At 47.6% G+C, this 15,386-nt stretch overlaps 1 protein-coding gene across 5 annotated transcripts in view; it reads right to left on the bottom strand.

Annotated features, from left to right (window-relative positions):
* znf536 (zinc finger protein 536) overlaps positions 1-15,386 on the bottom strand; it is a 180,787-nt gene that overhangs the window by 76,484 nt on the left and 88,917 nt on the right. For all 5 annotated transcript variants that reach the window (XM_063481303.1, XM_063481285.1, XM_063481294.1 and 2 more), the window contains one exon: positions 5,269-7,562. In XM_063481303.1, the coding sequence (XP_063337373.1) occupies positions 5,269-7,561 (2,293 nt within the window). In that variant the 5' untranslated portion in view covers position 7,562. The remainder of the gene's footprint in view (positions 1-5,268; positions 7,563-15,386) is intronic.

The raw sequence follows: 15,386 nt of genomic DNA, 5'->3' as shown, positions 1-15,386 counted from the left end.
CTTCTTCTTCTCTCTCCTCTTTTTAAGGCGTCCTCCTCCTGCTGCACTGGTGGAGTAAAGAGTGCGTTTGTGAGTCAGCTCCTCTGTTGCTGCTCACTTTTAGCAGTGACACCGGAGAAGATAGCTTGTTGATGTATTAAGAATATTAATATGCAAACAGTCTACCTGACAGTGTAAGGCAGCCTTCTGTTGTGGAAAGATAAATATTATGTTTTAATTATAAAAACATAAAACAGAAATGGGGAAGACAGAGGGTGTGTGTGTGTGTGTGTGTGTGTGTGTGTGCAGAGGTAAGCTGTGTTCTGGCACAGATTTGGAGTTGAAACGAGTGGATGGCATAATGCGCCGCTGTTTACCGAGGACTGTGATGCCCTGTCATCTCCCCCTCTGTCATTTTTTCATCTCCTCTCCTTCGGCATCGCCGTCCCGTCTTCGTAACCGAGCGGGGAATCCTAACGTGATCATTAAGACATAAAATGGGCCGATAAATGTTTCATAAGGACGAGGCTAGCCGCCGATAGCCACCCAGGAATGTCGAGGAGCCTCCGCCGTTGGAATAAGACTGAAATTTGTCTTAAAAAAGGCCCGGGCTAATTCCTGCCGTGGTAATATTTACAAATTGAGTCTGAGAGACGGGGTAGGGCAGAGAGGCAGAGAGCAGGAGAAAAGGAAGAAAGAAATCAAATGAGAAAGAAGAACAGAGAAATAAATTGGCCTTTTATATTGTGCAAGCGTGTACAAAAATACTAAGTCTGCATTTATCCGAGACATGTCAATCAGAGCAGCACACTGACAATTAGTGCGTTTGAATAGAACTTTTATCATTTAGCAGACACCAGAGTCCTGACCTACTGTACAAAAATACAGCTCAGGGAATGAATGTGCCTGTAACACAATGACTGTCTATTTAAGTTTGGTGACACATAAAAAATACAGATATGACAGGCCAGACTTCTTCAAATGAGCGGGGGGCAGAAAGCTCAGGTTTTGTAACCACGACTTCTCTGATTATAGAGCGAAGAAGAATAGTGCGAGGAGCGGATGTCAATTACAAAGACAAAGTCATCCGCACAGGCGAAGGAACGGGGGAAAGAGCCGTAATTCATTATTTTTTAATGCGCATACTTTTACACACATATATTATCTTTCACCGAGGGCTGGCCTCGTTTCAAAGCGCCTTTTTTTTAAACGATTCTGCGTGCAGGGCCAGATTACTCCACAGAGGGTGCCAAGGAGTTCACCTTTACTCAGCCGGTGTTCCTTGCAGTCGCCGCGACGTCTGTTTACGTTACACAAACGAGGAAAATCAGCTCATAAAAAACAGGGAGGCCTGACTGTAATTTACCAGCGCCAGAGGTAACCAGCTGCTCGCAGTTTGTATCATTCGTGCATTTTTACTTTCTTTGGTTTTCAGTTTCAATTCGAGGGCAGACACGTCGAGTTTCACTGTAAACACGTTACGTTTGACTTTAGATCTCACGTCTCTCAGTTTCACTGACACTGGAGGGAAATATAGGACTTCACAGTAAACAGACGACCACCGGCCTCCTCGGCAGCTCGTGTCATTTTTTTATTCTTTATTTTTAATTATTTATTTCAGATCCTTTTAGTTTTATCGAAGTCATTTGTACGCTGTCAGTTAATCCTTCACAAACTGACAAACGCATCTTCAGCTCTGGCAGCAACACTGAGCATGCTCAGTCCAGGCTTCACGACTGCTTCCCAAACCCAAGTGTGCAGTCGTGATGACAGCGAATGCATCGTTCTTTATTTTAGGGGGTCACATGGTGCAGTTTGTTCGCCCCGACACGACGTTTTACAGAAAACTGGGGAAATTTGAAATAGTTTTCGAGTTTTGTCGCAAAGGCAGCTGAAGATGACCGGACAACGTCCGCGGTCAGAACACCCGAGGACCTGGAGCGGCCACACGCTCGATCTCCATGGAAGTCAGCGAAGATGCCAAGGAGATATTCCTCTCTAATGTCAGCTAGCTACAGCCACAGTGGTCTGGATCTTGTTCAGCTTGACGTTATTCCTGTTTTAATGGCACAGTAATTACACTCTAACAGTTTGTCTGCACGTGTAATTACGCCCCCATTGTACTGTCGCAATTAGATGAATATCCACACTTTATAACCTAAGGCGTCAAGTTGGCAAATCCAATTTCAATTTGTATGGAGCGAGCATTTTGCCTGCTTGTTTGAGCCGTGGTAAGACCAGGGATATGCCGGCTAATCCCTGCCATGTTAAAACGCAAGGAAAAAGATGAAGACGCGGGGGATTCTCCAGAGAGCGAGAAGGAGAAAGAAAGAGCCAGAGGGAGCGTGCACGGTCCTTTTAGAGCCAGGAGCTGGGTTTCGGGGTAGCGGGACGGTTGCAGAGGACTCCTGCAGCTTTAGGCCTTACAAGCACGCAGCAAAGCCAATTTTCTACACATTCAGCGACGCCATCGTGCAACGCCGGTTTGTTTGTGTGGAAGAGAGGGGAGAAAGAGGAGGCAGCGGTGCCTTCGTGGCACCGGGTCCTCATGGCAGCGCTACCTGTTGCTGAGGCTTCCTAACGTGATTACTGCACGCCGTTTCCTCCCCACACAGCTTCGATCATCACAGAAAACAATACGGGGAAGTCGGCGCGAGGATAACCAAACAAAAAAGTGCAAAAAAAAAGGATGGTGATGGGCATATATGTAATTACCTCTTTGTTTCTTTCAAAAATATTCAATAAGGAAGATGCTCAAGGTGTGCCGCAGAGCTGCGTTTAATAAGGAAGGTCTTTAAAGGACGTCTCTGACAAAGGCTTTTGTTTTTCTGCTCTTTTTCTTCCACACTTCACGCGCTGCTTTTAAACAAGTGCCGTCTCAAAGACAAAAGTGCCAGAGCTGACCTTCTTTCACAGTTGAGATGTTATTGTTGATTACTATAATTTAAGTTTAACTCTAAATTGCTGCGGGTAGGTGGCGGGGTAGAAGGCGAGCACGCACACACGCTCACGCTCGCAGGTACACGCCGACAGAGAATCACGAGCTCTGCTTTTCAAACCTCAGATATTAACACAATGGTACAGTACGGCATCCTGTTCGCTCTTCGAGAGTGATATATGCACACACGCAACAAAGCAACCCCACACACACGCACACACGCATGCAGCGGAGAAGCATGACACCTTTCTCCACATGAGACTCAGACACATTTTTCTCACACATCAAAGCTTCTAATTTGAGAGTCCCCGAGCTCCAAACGTGATTCATATTGTGTAAGTTGTGAACAACGACGAGTCAAGTTTGCTGCTCCTTCTTATTAAAAAACAGGAAGTGGCAAAAGAGGCTCTGTTAAAGCACTTTCAATGTCAAGCCTGTTTCCTTCTCAATTTCACTTACACATAAAAACTCCATCCGTCCACATCACAGTCTGCGTACTTCCTCTACACGGCTTTAAACCCGGCCGTGCTGCGCTGCGACTGAGCGGCGCACACGCAGCAACGCGCACTATTTTAATTTGTTTTTCTACGTACGTTTCTGTCTTTAATCCTCCAAAGGTGGCGCCCCCAGGGCCAGATTTAACCACTCATCTAAATCTAATGCGACCCTTTGTTCTCCGCTACCATTTGGCGGTAAATACGGCGAGTTTTATTATTTGAATTTGTGCATTTATTCATTTTGCGTACAGTACCTCTGAAGTTGCTGAAATGCCACAAGCTGTACTCGTCAGATTCAAAGTGCTCCAGTCAAAAGAGACGCAGGGACGGAGAGAGAGGGGGAGAAACTTCCAGCATTAAAATTCAGAAGATAATTACATCCGCTACACCCCCACCCTGTTGAGAAGTGTTATGTTTAATAGTCTCTATAAAGAAAATAGGTTTTTATCTCACTCTCATTTTCATTAATTCCTAATTGGGGTGGGGGGTTGTCTGTTATTATTTCTTAGATTAAAATAAACATAGCCTGTCCCATGTTCAAACCCATCACACTACACGGGCACGATAAGGACTTCATGCCTCTGTGAATAAATAAACAATTTCGTCTCCACTGGTGGAATTAAGTTGCTTACAGCCTTAAGCTAAGCCACTCTGATTTATATTTATATATATTTATATTTTCTCTCAAAAGACTTAAAAGCACATCCTTGCTTCTGCAAATGAAGCTCGCTAATGTTTTTGACCTGCTTTATATGTATATCTTTAATTAGTGTCTTGTTTAGCTTAAACCGACTGATTATCGCGTATTCGTGACCTAATTACTGCACGCGCTTCTTAACGCCAGCGTAGCGCCCTGAGGAGCAACCAAAAGTTACCTTTAAAAACTTGTGTAATCATTAGCAGTGAGCCTCCCTTAATCCCACTAAACATACACTTATCTAGCCCCGGCCGGCCTGCGTTAGCTGGGTGGGGGAAGGGGAGGGGTTCGCTCATCTCCGCCGTGTTTATTAAAGACATTTATTAATCGCTGTGCTTAAGACGAGCTCGTCCCCGCACTCCCGGGAAACAGACTGCTAACCCGCGAACGGGCACGATGGCGTTCTCTGGAGTCTTAATGGCAGAAACAACAGAGCAAAGCTGACTCTATGTGCCACGTGCACCGCCAGGTCAATGAAAGTCAAACGGTGTGCTGCGTGTGCGGCCCAGCGTTAACACAGACTGTACACAAAGATGGACGTAGCATCCTGCTTTGCCTTCTCTCTAACACCCTGAGGGGGGCGACTCCTCTGGGGCCTGCTCAGGTGCTTATTTCACAAACTTCGGTCACGGTGAGTGTCGACACACTTTGCTTTGCTATTCATCAGCTGTTTTTATATATAAAAACATGTACCCATCATGTAAAGCATCACAGATTAGGTTAACGATAGCTTAAAGGTTAAGATTAGATAAGCAAACAGAGCATCCCATGTGGTCTCAGAGGGAACTACACCCTCTGCATAAGTTTGAGACTGGAGGCACGAACAGGTCGAGGGGTTTGAGCAGAGGACTTGTACGTGTTGTATGTGGCTCTGCATCTCTTCTCAACATTTTTTTACATTTGAGCCGCCTTAAAAAACCCAAAGCAAACATCACTCGTGTGCGTCAAAGCTTTGATCCATCAAAAACAGAGGTCTTCTTCCTTTAATAAAGGCTGATGATCACTGCTGTTTATGTGTTTAAAAGATTTGACTAGAACAGAAATCAAATTTCATGGAAAGGAGGATCACAGGAAAAGATCTACATCACTTTCTCTGGTAGACATGGAGGACGCTCGCTCCACTGCCTTCTAGTTGATTCAGTAAGTAGTTCTCCTACCTGAAGATGGCGAGGAGGGATGGGGGCTGTCGTCCTGGATGCTTCCTGTCTGGGAATGTCCCCCACCAACGCCGCTCTCCTCTGTCACATTGGATGAACCGGGAGTGGTGGAGCGGCTGATGGACTGGGACTCGGGGTCACTGGCCGATCCACGGCGTTCATCCAGTCCTTGCTGAAGTGCCTCGTCAATGCCTCGCCTGTCTTTACCGTGGATTCGCGAGTGGACGACCATTTGATGGTAGGTTCTGAAGACACGTCCGCAGTCTGGGCACTCTGAAGGCTTCTCCTTCAGGCCGGACAGGCCGGAGAGGCTGTAGTCAATGTTTGGGCTTCCCAAGCCGGCCAGGGCTCCAGGAGCCTCAGCACTACTGTGGTGGGACATGAGGTCACGGTGACCGTCAAAGCCTCTTCCATCCTCCTTCATGGACATCACTGCTCCACTGGAAGCCTTGGATCCCTGCAGGGCCTCGGAGAGCTGCTTCTGCTTGGAGCTATCACCGGAAGCAATCAAGGAGTAGTCTTGTTTCTCCTTTGAGAAGGAAGCCAAGGAGCCCACACCAGCCATCTCATCTTCCTGCCCCGGGGTTATATGGTGCTGCTGCTGCTGATCCTTGGGCATGAAAGCCCTGTCCATAGCCATTCCACGAGCCATTATCTGCCAGGCTTGGTAGCTATTGATCGAGTCCATCTCTGCCACCTTTGCAGCCGCCTGGAGGCGCTCCATGCAGCTCGACTTGAGCGGTGGAACGAGGTTGAGACAGCCAAGGAGTGAGCGCTTCTCGTTTTCACCTAGCCCGTGGCCTATTGCACCTGCCATGGGTCCAAGCAGCTTTCCTAACATCTCCTTTTCCTTCATGGCTATCCCCGCTTTAGCCAACATCTGGTGCTGCTCGCTCAGGCCCTGCTTGTCTGGTGAAAGGAAGCCTCCCTGAAGACAGGAAATGTAGCGGGAATAAAGGTTGGCATGGGCTTCCTGAGCCAGATTGCTCATGCTGTTGACGGCGGCCATGTCCTGCTCACTGGGCTGGGGTGGCTTGCTCTTGATGGCCAGCTTGTTCAGATGCACCTTCATGTGGTTCTTGAGGAACCAGGGCTCCTTGAAGCGACGGCCACAGATTTGGCAGCAGTGTTCAAAGGACTCCTTGTGCTTTCTCATGTGGCCCTTGAGGAACCAGGCTTGGCTGAACACCTGGCCGCAGACCTCGCAGCGAAACTCGGTGGCCATCTGCATGCCCCCGGAGCCACCAGAACCCTGGCCCTGCGTGGTCTCGGCTGTGATGTGGGCCTTCTCCACATGGCTTATCAGCTCTTCTTCGTGGGAGGCGGCGAACTCGCACAGGGTGCATTTGTAGGGCTTGTGGAGAATGCGGATGTGACGGTCCAGCTCCTCGCGCTTCTTGAACTTCCCTTTGCAGAAGGTACAGCGGAAGCCCACAGTAGGGTTCAGAGACTGGTCGTCCTGAGCGCCGGCTGGCTTGGGTGAGGAAGACGGCTGAGAAACTGTGTCTGGAGTGGCGAGCCCGGAGGAATGGGTGGGGGCGCTGGTTGACCCTAACTGCTGCTGAAGGGTGTTTGAGCTGCTGTTGGGGCCCAGATGTGGCGTCTGAGCGGTCTGGAGGAGACTGCCACTCCCTCTCATCTGCTTGTCTCTCAGGATGGCCCTCTCCTCGAGCTCGTGCAGCAGCCGGTTCTCTTCTCGAACTCGGCCACGGCCTTTTCCCAGGTTCCCCAGTTTGTGGGTGCGGAGATGGATCTTCAGGTTGCCCTTTTGAGCCGCTCTGTGGTCACAGTAGGGGCACTTGAATGGCTTCTCTCCCGTGTGTGTGCGCATGTGCAGAGACAGGATGCTGTTGAAACGGAAGCGCTTGCCACACAGTGGGCACGGGTACTTCCTGTTCTTGCGAGCATCGTCTTCGATATCATTCATCTGGGACATGATGCCCAAGTTCTGCCCATTGAGAAACTGCTGCAGGTCGACACGCCCGTTTAACCCACTCAGCGCCCCTGCGTCTATGTCTCGATTGAGCTGATTGGCTAGTAGAGCCATCTGGCTGCTGATTGGTTGACTGGCCAGGGCTGCGTGGTGTGTCTTCTCATCCAACGGCGTGGCCGCCTTCTCTTCGGGAATCTGCTGTGGGCGGTGCAGGTCGGGAAAGGCGTGTCCTAACTGGGCAGTGAGCTGGTGAAGCTTTTGACTGATTGGGTAACGGCCGTTTAGAACAGCATTGCTCAGGTGGGCTTCGGCGTCAGGCACCACTGACGATACACCAAGACATAAACTAGAGTCCTCCATCCTGAAGAAACAGAAAAATTAAAACGTATTAGAAACATTTTTGACGTATTTTAATATTTTACAGACATTCGACGATGTGTGTGGGCGTTCATCCAAACACGTGTCTGGAAATGTGGATGCCAGTTGTGTTCCTGTCATATTTCTGCTGTTGGCCGTTTTTAGTAGTCAGGTCAGTGTATGTACACGTTATCAACAAGTAATGCTCTAAACACTCAGTTTTTCTGCTCTTGGATCTCTGTGATGTCATAGAGACACAGGATCAGATAAAAAAGGATTTTTGTTTCGAACTGAAAATCATGTAAAGACACTCCAAGGATGAGAGTGTGGGGCTGGAGAGGAGCAGAATAGGTGCCCTGGTGAAATAAAAACACCAGTGTGAACTGTCAGCGCCGAAGGCCTGCGGGGATGCTGCGACTCAGAACTTTTTCAAAATGTAAAGCCGTTTTGGATGGAATAATTACTCTGTAAACACAGTGAGCAGTGTATAATTAAGCTACTTGTGCCCATCCTATCAGAATTCCTCCAATTACACGCCTTAATGAAATGGAGCAACTGCATTGCCGGGAAGCCACGGCAATACTACAATTATGATATTAACAATAGCACTTAAAACCAAGGGGTTACTCCAGTAAACACAACATTCTTATCTCGGTGCCACGACACTTGTCTTGGCACAATATTCCATTAAAGAGCCGTATTACATTTGATGTGAATCGCTTTGCTCTTCGCTGTCTGTGCTCTTCACAGTTTCCAGGACGGTGGAAACAACACGAAGACGCCGTGGATACACCGACACTGCTCTGTGCACAGCCCGCTCTTTGTTCTGCTGGCTTTTGGGTGAAATATGTCACAGTTTTCGCACCGCCATTAAATGTGTTTTCATTCCGTATGTGTAACATCGGCGAATGCATAAGTAAAACATAAATAAACAACAGTGCTTTTAATGCACATCCATCTGTTCTCCAGATGGAGAGGTATAAACATCTATGGCTGCTCGCAGGGGTCAAACCTGCAAAACAATAAGTGTGGTTCTGCTTAGGTCAACAAAATATTGTATAATATCTCATTAAGCTGATTAGCATGCTGCCTGGTAACAGCGGCAGCCACTGGACTTTAATGTAGGATTATAATCATCAAAAAGCGCTTTCGAGGAGAGGCGGCGTGAGGGAGTGGCACTAGGTGACATGTTAGGAAGCTCAGCGTACTCTTCACAGGAGCAAAGGGCATCCACACTGGGATCCTTCTTCTCTTTCTCCACCTACGTTTGTGAAGCACACGCTACACCACGTCGTGCTCGGCTTATGTGTTCATTCAACCCCCCCCCCTCCCAGTAGGAGGTCAGCAGACATAAGGGCTGCCTGTTCTGGTACCGCAGAGCCCTCCAACACAGTGCCGATGGTGGATTCTTATCTCGCTGACATGAATTAAACACTGTGGCCACTTTCCACTTGTGTGTAAAGGAATGTGACACTTGTGGGCTGCCCTTTGAATTCTCCTTATTTCTCCCCACAAGTATCGTAAAGCAATGCGCCTGAATTCATTAAGAGTATAATGGCTATGCTATGTTCTGCAGGCTTGCGTACAGCACTTCGATGTGCTTCTGTCACAGATCTTATCTGACCCGAGTGACGCTGAAAGAAATCACTTTAGGAGCCTGCTAATAAAAAGTTTGTGCTTGAATGAAATATTTACGGACTGGCCACAAATGAAAGGAAAACCTTGAACGTGTGACCCGTCCGGCTGAGAGGCTGTGAGACGGTGCCGGGTCCGTTTTGAGCGCTCACCTTCCTGCCGTGACGATCTACCCGATCTGCACCACAAACCTGATTTTTTGTGAAAATGTACCTACTTCCTGTCACTGCTGTCATTTCAAAGCAATCTTTGTCTTGCTGTTGTTCCACTTAAAATCATTCTACAGAAATGTAATCTCTATATTTTCCTGTATTTGTTCATTCAAGCACATGCTTAAAAACACAACACTGCTGAATTTAAAGGTCACACGTCATGTTGATAACTGGAACATAAGGCGCTAAATGATGTGAATTATGATATACCATCACAGTTACAATAAATATATTACTTTGTTCAGAGGTTGTCGAATAATTAGGATAATCAAGCTTTTTTTTTTTTTTTTTTACCTTCGTTTTAGTTCATGCATGAAAAAAAAGTTGTTTTTAGCAAACTGGAAATAAAAATCTAATTTTCTTTTCATCAACCACAGGACTGAAATATGAACCAAGACCTGCAGTTCGTCCGACATCCAGCAGGGGCAGCAGTGAGTCAGTCCCCACAGACCCCCGTGTTGAAACAGCACAAATAAACATGTTTACAGCCTGATACACAAACTTCACGACACCTGCACAGGGGGAGGATGTCTTCATAAATCACCCACATTTAAGCGTGCATAATTATGGGCGTGGCCTGATGCTCCCATACACGCTGTGCGAACAAAGCTGACCGCTCCACCCTCTCGTCTAAATTTGGAAACAAAAAGATTTAATCAACCGTGGTGACCAAAACGTCACACTCTTTCAGACCAGGAACTGATCGGTGTCCATCTTTTACGTACAGTCTGTTTTAAAGCTAACCTTTTAAAGGACAGGAAGAAGCTTTTTCACACAAGCTGGTGTTTTTCCTTTAATTTGTCACCATATAGTTTTATCACACGCTCCCACGGCGTGTGAGAATTACTGCTGGGAAGGATCAAACTTTGTTAGGCTGCTTTAAACGACTTGTGGTTTTAAATTGTATTTATGTGACACCCCATCTTCCATCAGCAGCCGTGCATATATTGGAGGAGACCTTATTTGAATGGGCCCTTTTTACAGAAGCGGCTGCCTTTTGGAATAGAAATCTGTGATTTAAACTAGGCTGATGAGCTGTTGCTCATTTGGGGAGATAGCAGCTTGCCCTTTTCTTCAATTTGATTTCTGCCTTTATCTTTAACATATAACAAAGGCAGATAGACAATGGAATAATGTGAAATGAACTGACGAATCCAGTTTGTGTTTTTTATAAACGTATCCTGGCTGACGAGCGTATGCAAATGAGGCACATTAATATGCTCGCCTTGCTCCCGAGTCATTTTATATTTTTTCCCCTGATTAAAAAGGACATTTCTTATGTGACATCCCCCCTCTGCTCACATCCGCACGCACGAGCACGCGCGCGGGGGAATTGGAGGGCGGTGTACGAGACGTAGACACGCAGCCAGTCAAACACGAGCCTCTGACTACAGACAACAATTCGACATGCGAGTGCCCTCTAAAAGACGCGGAGAGTGCGCTGCAGCTCGCTGCTCTCACCAAATCGAGCAGCTCGACGCTGTCACAGGAGAACTCGGGTTCTTACCGGCCATCCTGGGGAAAGACTCGGGGCCCCGCTGTCCCTCGCCGCAGACTCCGTTACGAACGCCAGCCGTACCTTTGTGCTCTTACAGTACGTGTGTCGTTATTCTCTAACCTGTACGACCTTATCATTTCCTGGCATGTGCTGCAACGCTGCCTCATTAAAACTATTGGCTCCTCCGATACCTCTAAAACCACAAAGACTTCCTTTAGCATTTTCTCACGACGGTTCGCTTGTTGTCTTTATAGTTTGTGGTTTAATATTCAGCGAGGCACCACGTGCACTCGCAAACACGGCGAATCCTCTGCACGCTCACACAAACTGATTTCACTTGGTTTCTCTTCAATCCTCAGCTTAATTATAAGTGGTATCTGTGACACAATGGAAGTATATTACAGTCACCATTTAAATGTGCTCAGTTCATTTCTTTCTTATCAATGGTAGCATGCATCATAAATGCATACAGGATTTAAATGTGCTCCTCTCTAATTGCAACCATATAAATTATTGCATATGAAAGGCACTCGCAGCATCAGGGATGGCCGCCTGTTATGAATTCATATTCAAATAAACAGCGTTCTTGGTGAATTTGCTGTCAGGCTCGAGTTTTGTCAGGAAACTTTTGGCTGACATTTAAGACGAGAAGGGTGGGGGGGGATCGAAAAGCCATTAGTCGGACTTTACTTTGTTATTTTGGCATTTATCGACACGAAACCCATCGACTAATCACAATGCGATACCTCATTAAGTCCTAATGAACAAATTCATTGCGTTAAACAAATCAATCATTATTCACAATGTGCCGAATTCAATCATATCTGCACCGAATCGTTAACGAGACGCAGGGGCTGCGGCGACGGCGCTCTGATGTCGGAGGGACAACGTGGGCCATATGTTCCTCACGTGCTAAATATTTGGCGATTAGGCGAGCGGCGGGGACAGTCGGGTTCATTAAAAAGCTCTAAGTGTATTTTCAAAGTACAAACAGAGCTTCCTCATCTTTTCAAAGATCAATTACCTCTTGGCAAAAGACGGTTCGGTTCGAGTCGGAGCGCTGCACATATGAGTTTGTTCCCGGCTCGTGTTTTGTTCTATTGCAGGTGGTCTTTGCGAGACGTCTAATTAATCCAATAAAAAAGCCGCCTTGTTTTCCTTCCTCTTGCTCGCACTTTGACTTTGCCGCATTATTACTTTCTGTAATGAGGCAAAAACACTCTGCACTCAACTGCACACAGAAACAGTCGCAGAACACCTGCCAGAGTTGAGCCCAGCTCCACCCGAGGCCGGCGGGCCGGGACCCGAAGCCCGCGAGAGGACGGGTGCTTTTAATACAAAGACACGTCTGCGTTTAGGAAATTCTCACTAAAAGCCAAAGTACGTGACGTTTACGCCGATCCCAGTCAGCTCGGCATTACACTAATATACAGCAGTTTTCCACAGAGCTCCTTGAACTTGAAAGAATCATAAGAACACGAGTGGATTAACACGATCCTGCTCCGCTTCAACACAGACAGCACAAGAGAGCTGTGACAAACTGAATGAACAGGAGCCTCTCCCTCTCTCTCTGCACAATGTGTCATTGAGGGCTGTTTAAGAGGTCCTGTCAACAGGTAGTTCAACTTTCAGCTCATCCCCGCTGATCAGCGAGGGCCCTCCTGACAGCGAGAAAAGAAAGACACCGGGAGGGAGCGGGAGGCACAGAAAGAAAAATGTTGTGGCTCTTTTTATCCATCCGGCGCTCTGACAGCCTTGCGGGGGATGCCATGGGAGGAAGATCAATGCGGGACAAGCGGATTCCCACAGTTCATTGTTCCGGGCCGGCCAAATCATCTTCCCAAGACGGCCGGGAGCTCAAAGCCTCCCTTTATGATAACCATCCCTGGTATTATTCCCACTATGATGATGATGACCTGCAGATGTCTGTGTGTGTGTGTGTGTGTGTGTGTGTGTGTGTGTGTGTGTGTGTGTGCGTGAACACCTCTCCCCTCCCGAGCGCACTACAATAGAGGTCACAGCGGCACGGTCGGACCCCTGCAGCAGCCAACAAAGGCGAGCGATGAGCACAGGATTAACAGTGTCAAACACTCGCTAAGCAGCGGGAGGGTACGGCCGGCGAGCAGAGACACAAAACAGGAAAATGTAGTAAATGATGTGAAAATGGTTCTCATGCATCAGACGGCTCTGTGCGCAGCGTCGTCTCGTCCTGCTGAATATCACAGGTTCAGTCAGGATGTCATGTTTTTAAGGTGGATCCAGTTTCCTTCGTACTAAACATGACCGGGGTTCCTAACCACGAGGTCAGCGTGTGAGCAGCCATGGTCAGGTGGAAGAAACGAACCTATGGGTGACCAGAGCAGTTATTGAACACATGGTGTAAACGTGCAGGGAGCAGAGGGAACATTCAGCCAAGTTTGAAAGCTGTTTTTCAGGTTCCGACTCTCGACGCGATCGTCGTGTCTCTCACGCAGCTCCCTCTGCGATTATTCCATCATATCCCGATCCTCCTCTTCCTCGCGTTCTCTGATATTCTTGCGTAACCATTTCTTGATGAAGCACATCTCTGGTATCTGGTTTTCCTGTTTATCATCCATGGTTGGCTTCCATATGTGAGCACAGGTGTAAACGCAAAGAGCTGCGTGGGTGAGGTTCAAAATGTTCAGTGGTACCTGCGTGCTGTGGCCTGCTCTGTGTCTGGTGACTAAGCTCTTCTTCCTGTCAAATCAGTCAGAAAAACCAGGGCACAGTTCAGTGTGTGTGTGTGTGTGTGTGTGTGTCGGACAACAAACATGGCAGTGTAGCGCGCTCACGCATGGTTAGAAAGAGGACAGAGAGACAATGACCACAGTGTATCTGTCACAGCTTACATCACTGGCTGCTCTCTGTGCTGCATTTCAATGCTGCACACACACACACACACACACACTCGGGGAGAATGTGTGGGTCACACCGCGGGGCGCGGCGGCGATGACCTGCCTGATTCGGGATTGAGACTAATCGTCGGTGGCGTTGAGGCTCTGTGTGATTTTCAGGTGACGGCGGCGAGGGCGAGGCAAACGCAGAGGAAGAGAAAGTCGCTGAATGTCAATACGGCCTAAATAACAGAATATCAGAAATAATTGCTGTTTTCTTCCACTCACGCTGGGCGCTTTCTGGTGGAGTTTTGCATAATGACTCCAGCGGAGGGGGGGGTGGCTGTGGAGGTAATAGAGGTGGTGGTAAAGGGAGGGGTTGTTGTGACAGGTGCTGAAATCCAACGAGGGAGGCGAGGGAGACAAAGGTTCAATTTACTAAGAGGAGACTTTAATTGTTACACAGCTAATTAAGAGAAGAAGGATCTTTTCTGCACTCTCGACTGTTTACCGAGAGCTGCGTGTGCAGACTCGGGGAGGCAGGCCCATCCTATAGCGTGCACGCACCCACCGCAACATGCAACATATCTGTTTCACAGCTTCTCTGCGCTGGGAGTTTGGGACTTTCTCTTTCTTTTTCCAAGTGAAACAAAAGTCTATGGCTAATTAGCAGCACTCATTACAGGAAGCGAGTCAGGTAATTATTTTACATCATGCTGCCGATAATTGAATGATTCTTCAATGTCTGAATGTCTGTTTGAAAGTGCCCCCCCCCTTTCTCTTTCTTTGAGGGAGATAAGAGAGAGGCTGGATGGATACAGGTACTGCTGCCATATGCTCTTCAATGAAAAAGCTCTTCTGTCGAAGCAAATGGGATTTTTAAATATTGAAACTGCTGCATGTCTTTTTAATATGACCGTGTTAAATCTCTCTTTATTCCATCACTTTGATAAAGTCTCTCCTCTTCTTCTTTGTCGGCTGCGAGGAAGCAAAACTTTGGCTTTCTGAGAAGAAGAAAGTTATTGTGCAGCTGTGCGGCGTCTTGTTGTCTTTAAGCAGCACGTTTCCTGTTTAAGAAAGCAAACTAATCTTATCAAAGCCATCAGGAAGCTGAGACTCGAGTGGAAATGCTTGCAATTCTCTGCATATGTTCGAATATCTCTTAGTGGCCTTATAACTGCTTTTGTTCTCACGCGCTGTCGCCGAGGCCGGCGGAGAAGAAAAAACGCTGCGCTCGGCGTCGGCTCTCTCTCCCTTTAGCTCAGATGTGCGCGCAGAGCTAATGTGGCACTTTACATAAAAGCAGAGACAGAGAGCCAGCGTGCATGTGTGCTTTAAGGCCAGGGTGTATTTATTACGGACTAATTGTAGCAGAGGAAGTGCTTTAGAGGGGTGTGCTCTCGGGAGAGAGGGCGGAGGGCCCCGGGGACATAAGAGAGCGTGTTTATCTATCAGACGTTATCAGAAAAACAAAGTGCTGACTGCTCTTAAGATTAGAGATGGGGTTCGGGGGGAGCGGGAGGGGATGAAAAGGTTTACAGAAGGAAATAAAAGCAGCGAAAGGCTGATAAAGAGAAAAAGAGTCAAAGAGGAAGAGAGATGCCAGTGAGGCAGCGTTTGCATCGATG

This window comes from Pelmatolapia mariae, linkage group LG1 (assembly GCF_036321145.2).
Source record: "Pelmatolapia mariae isolate MD_Pm_ZW linkage group LG1, Pm_UMD_F_2, whole genome shotgun sequence".
NCBI classification, from domain to species: domain Eukaryota; kingdom Metazoa; phylum Chordata; class Actinopteri; order Cichliformes; family Cichlidae; genus Pelmatolapia; species Pelmatolapia mariae.
The sequence above is the reverse complement of the archived record's forward strand: the minus strand, read 5'-3'. Positions and strand labels throughout refer to the sequence as shown.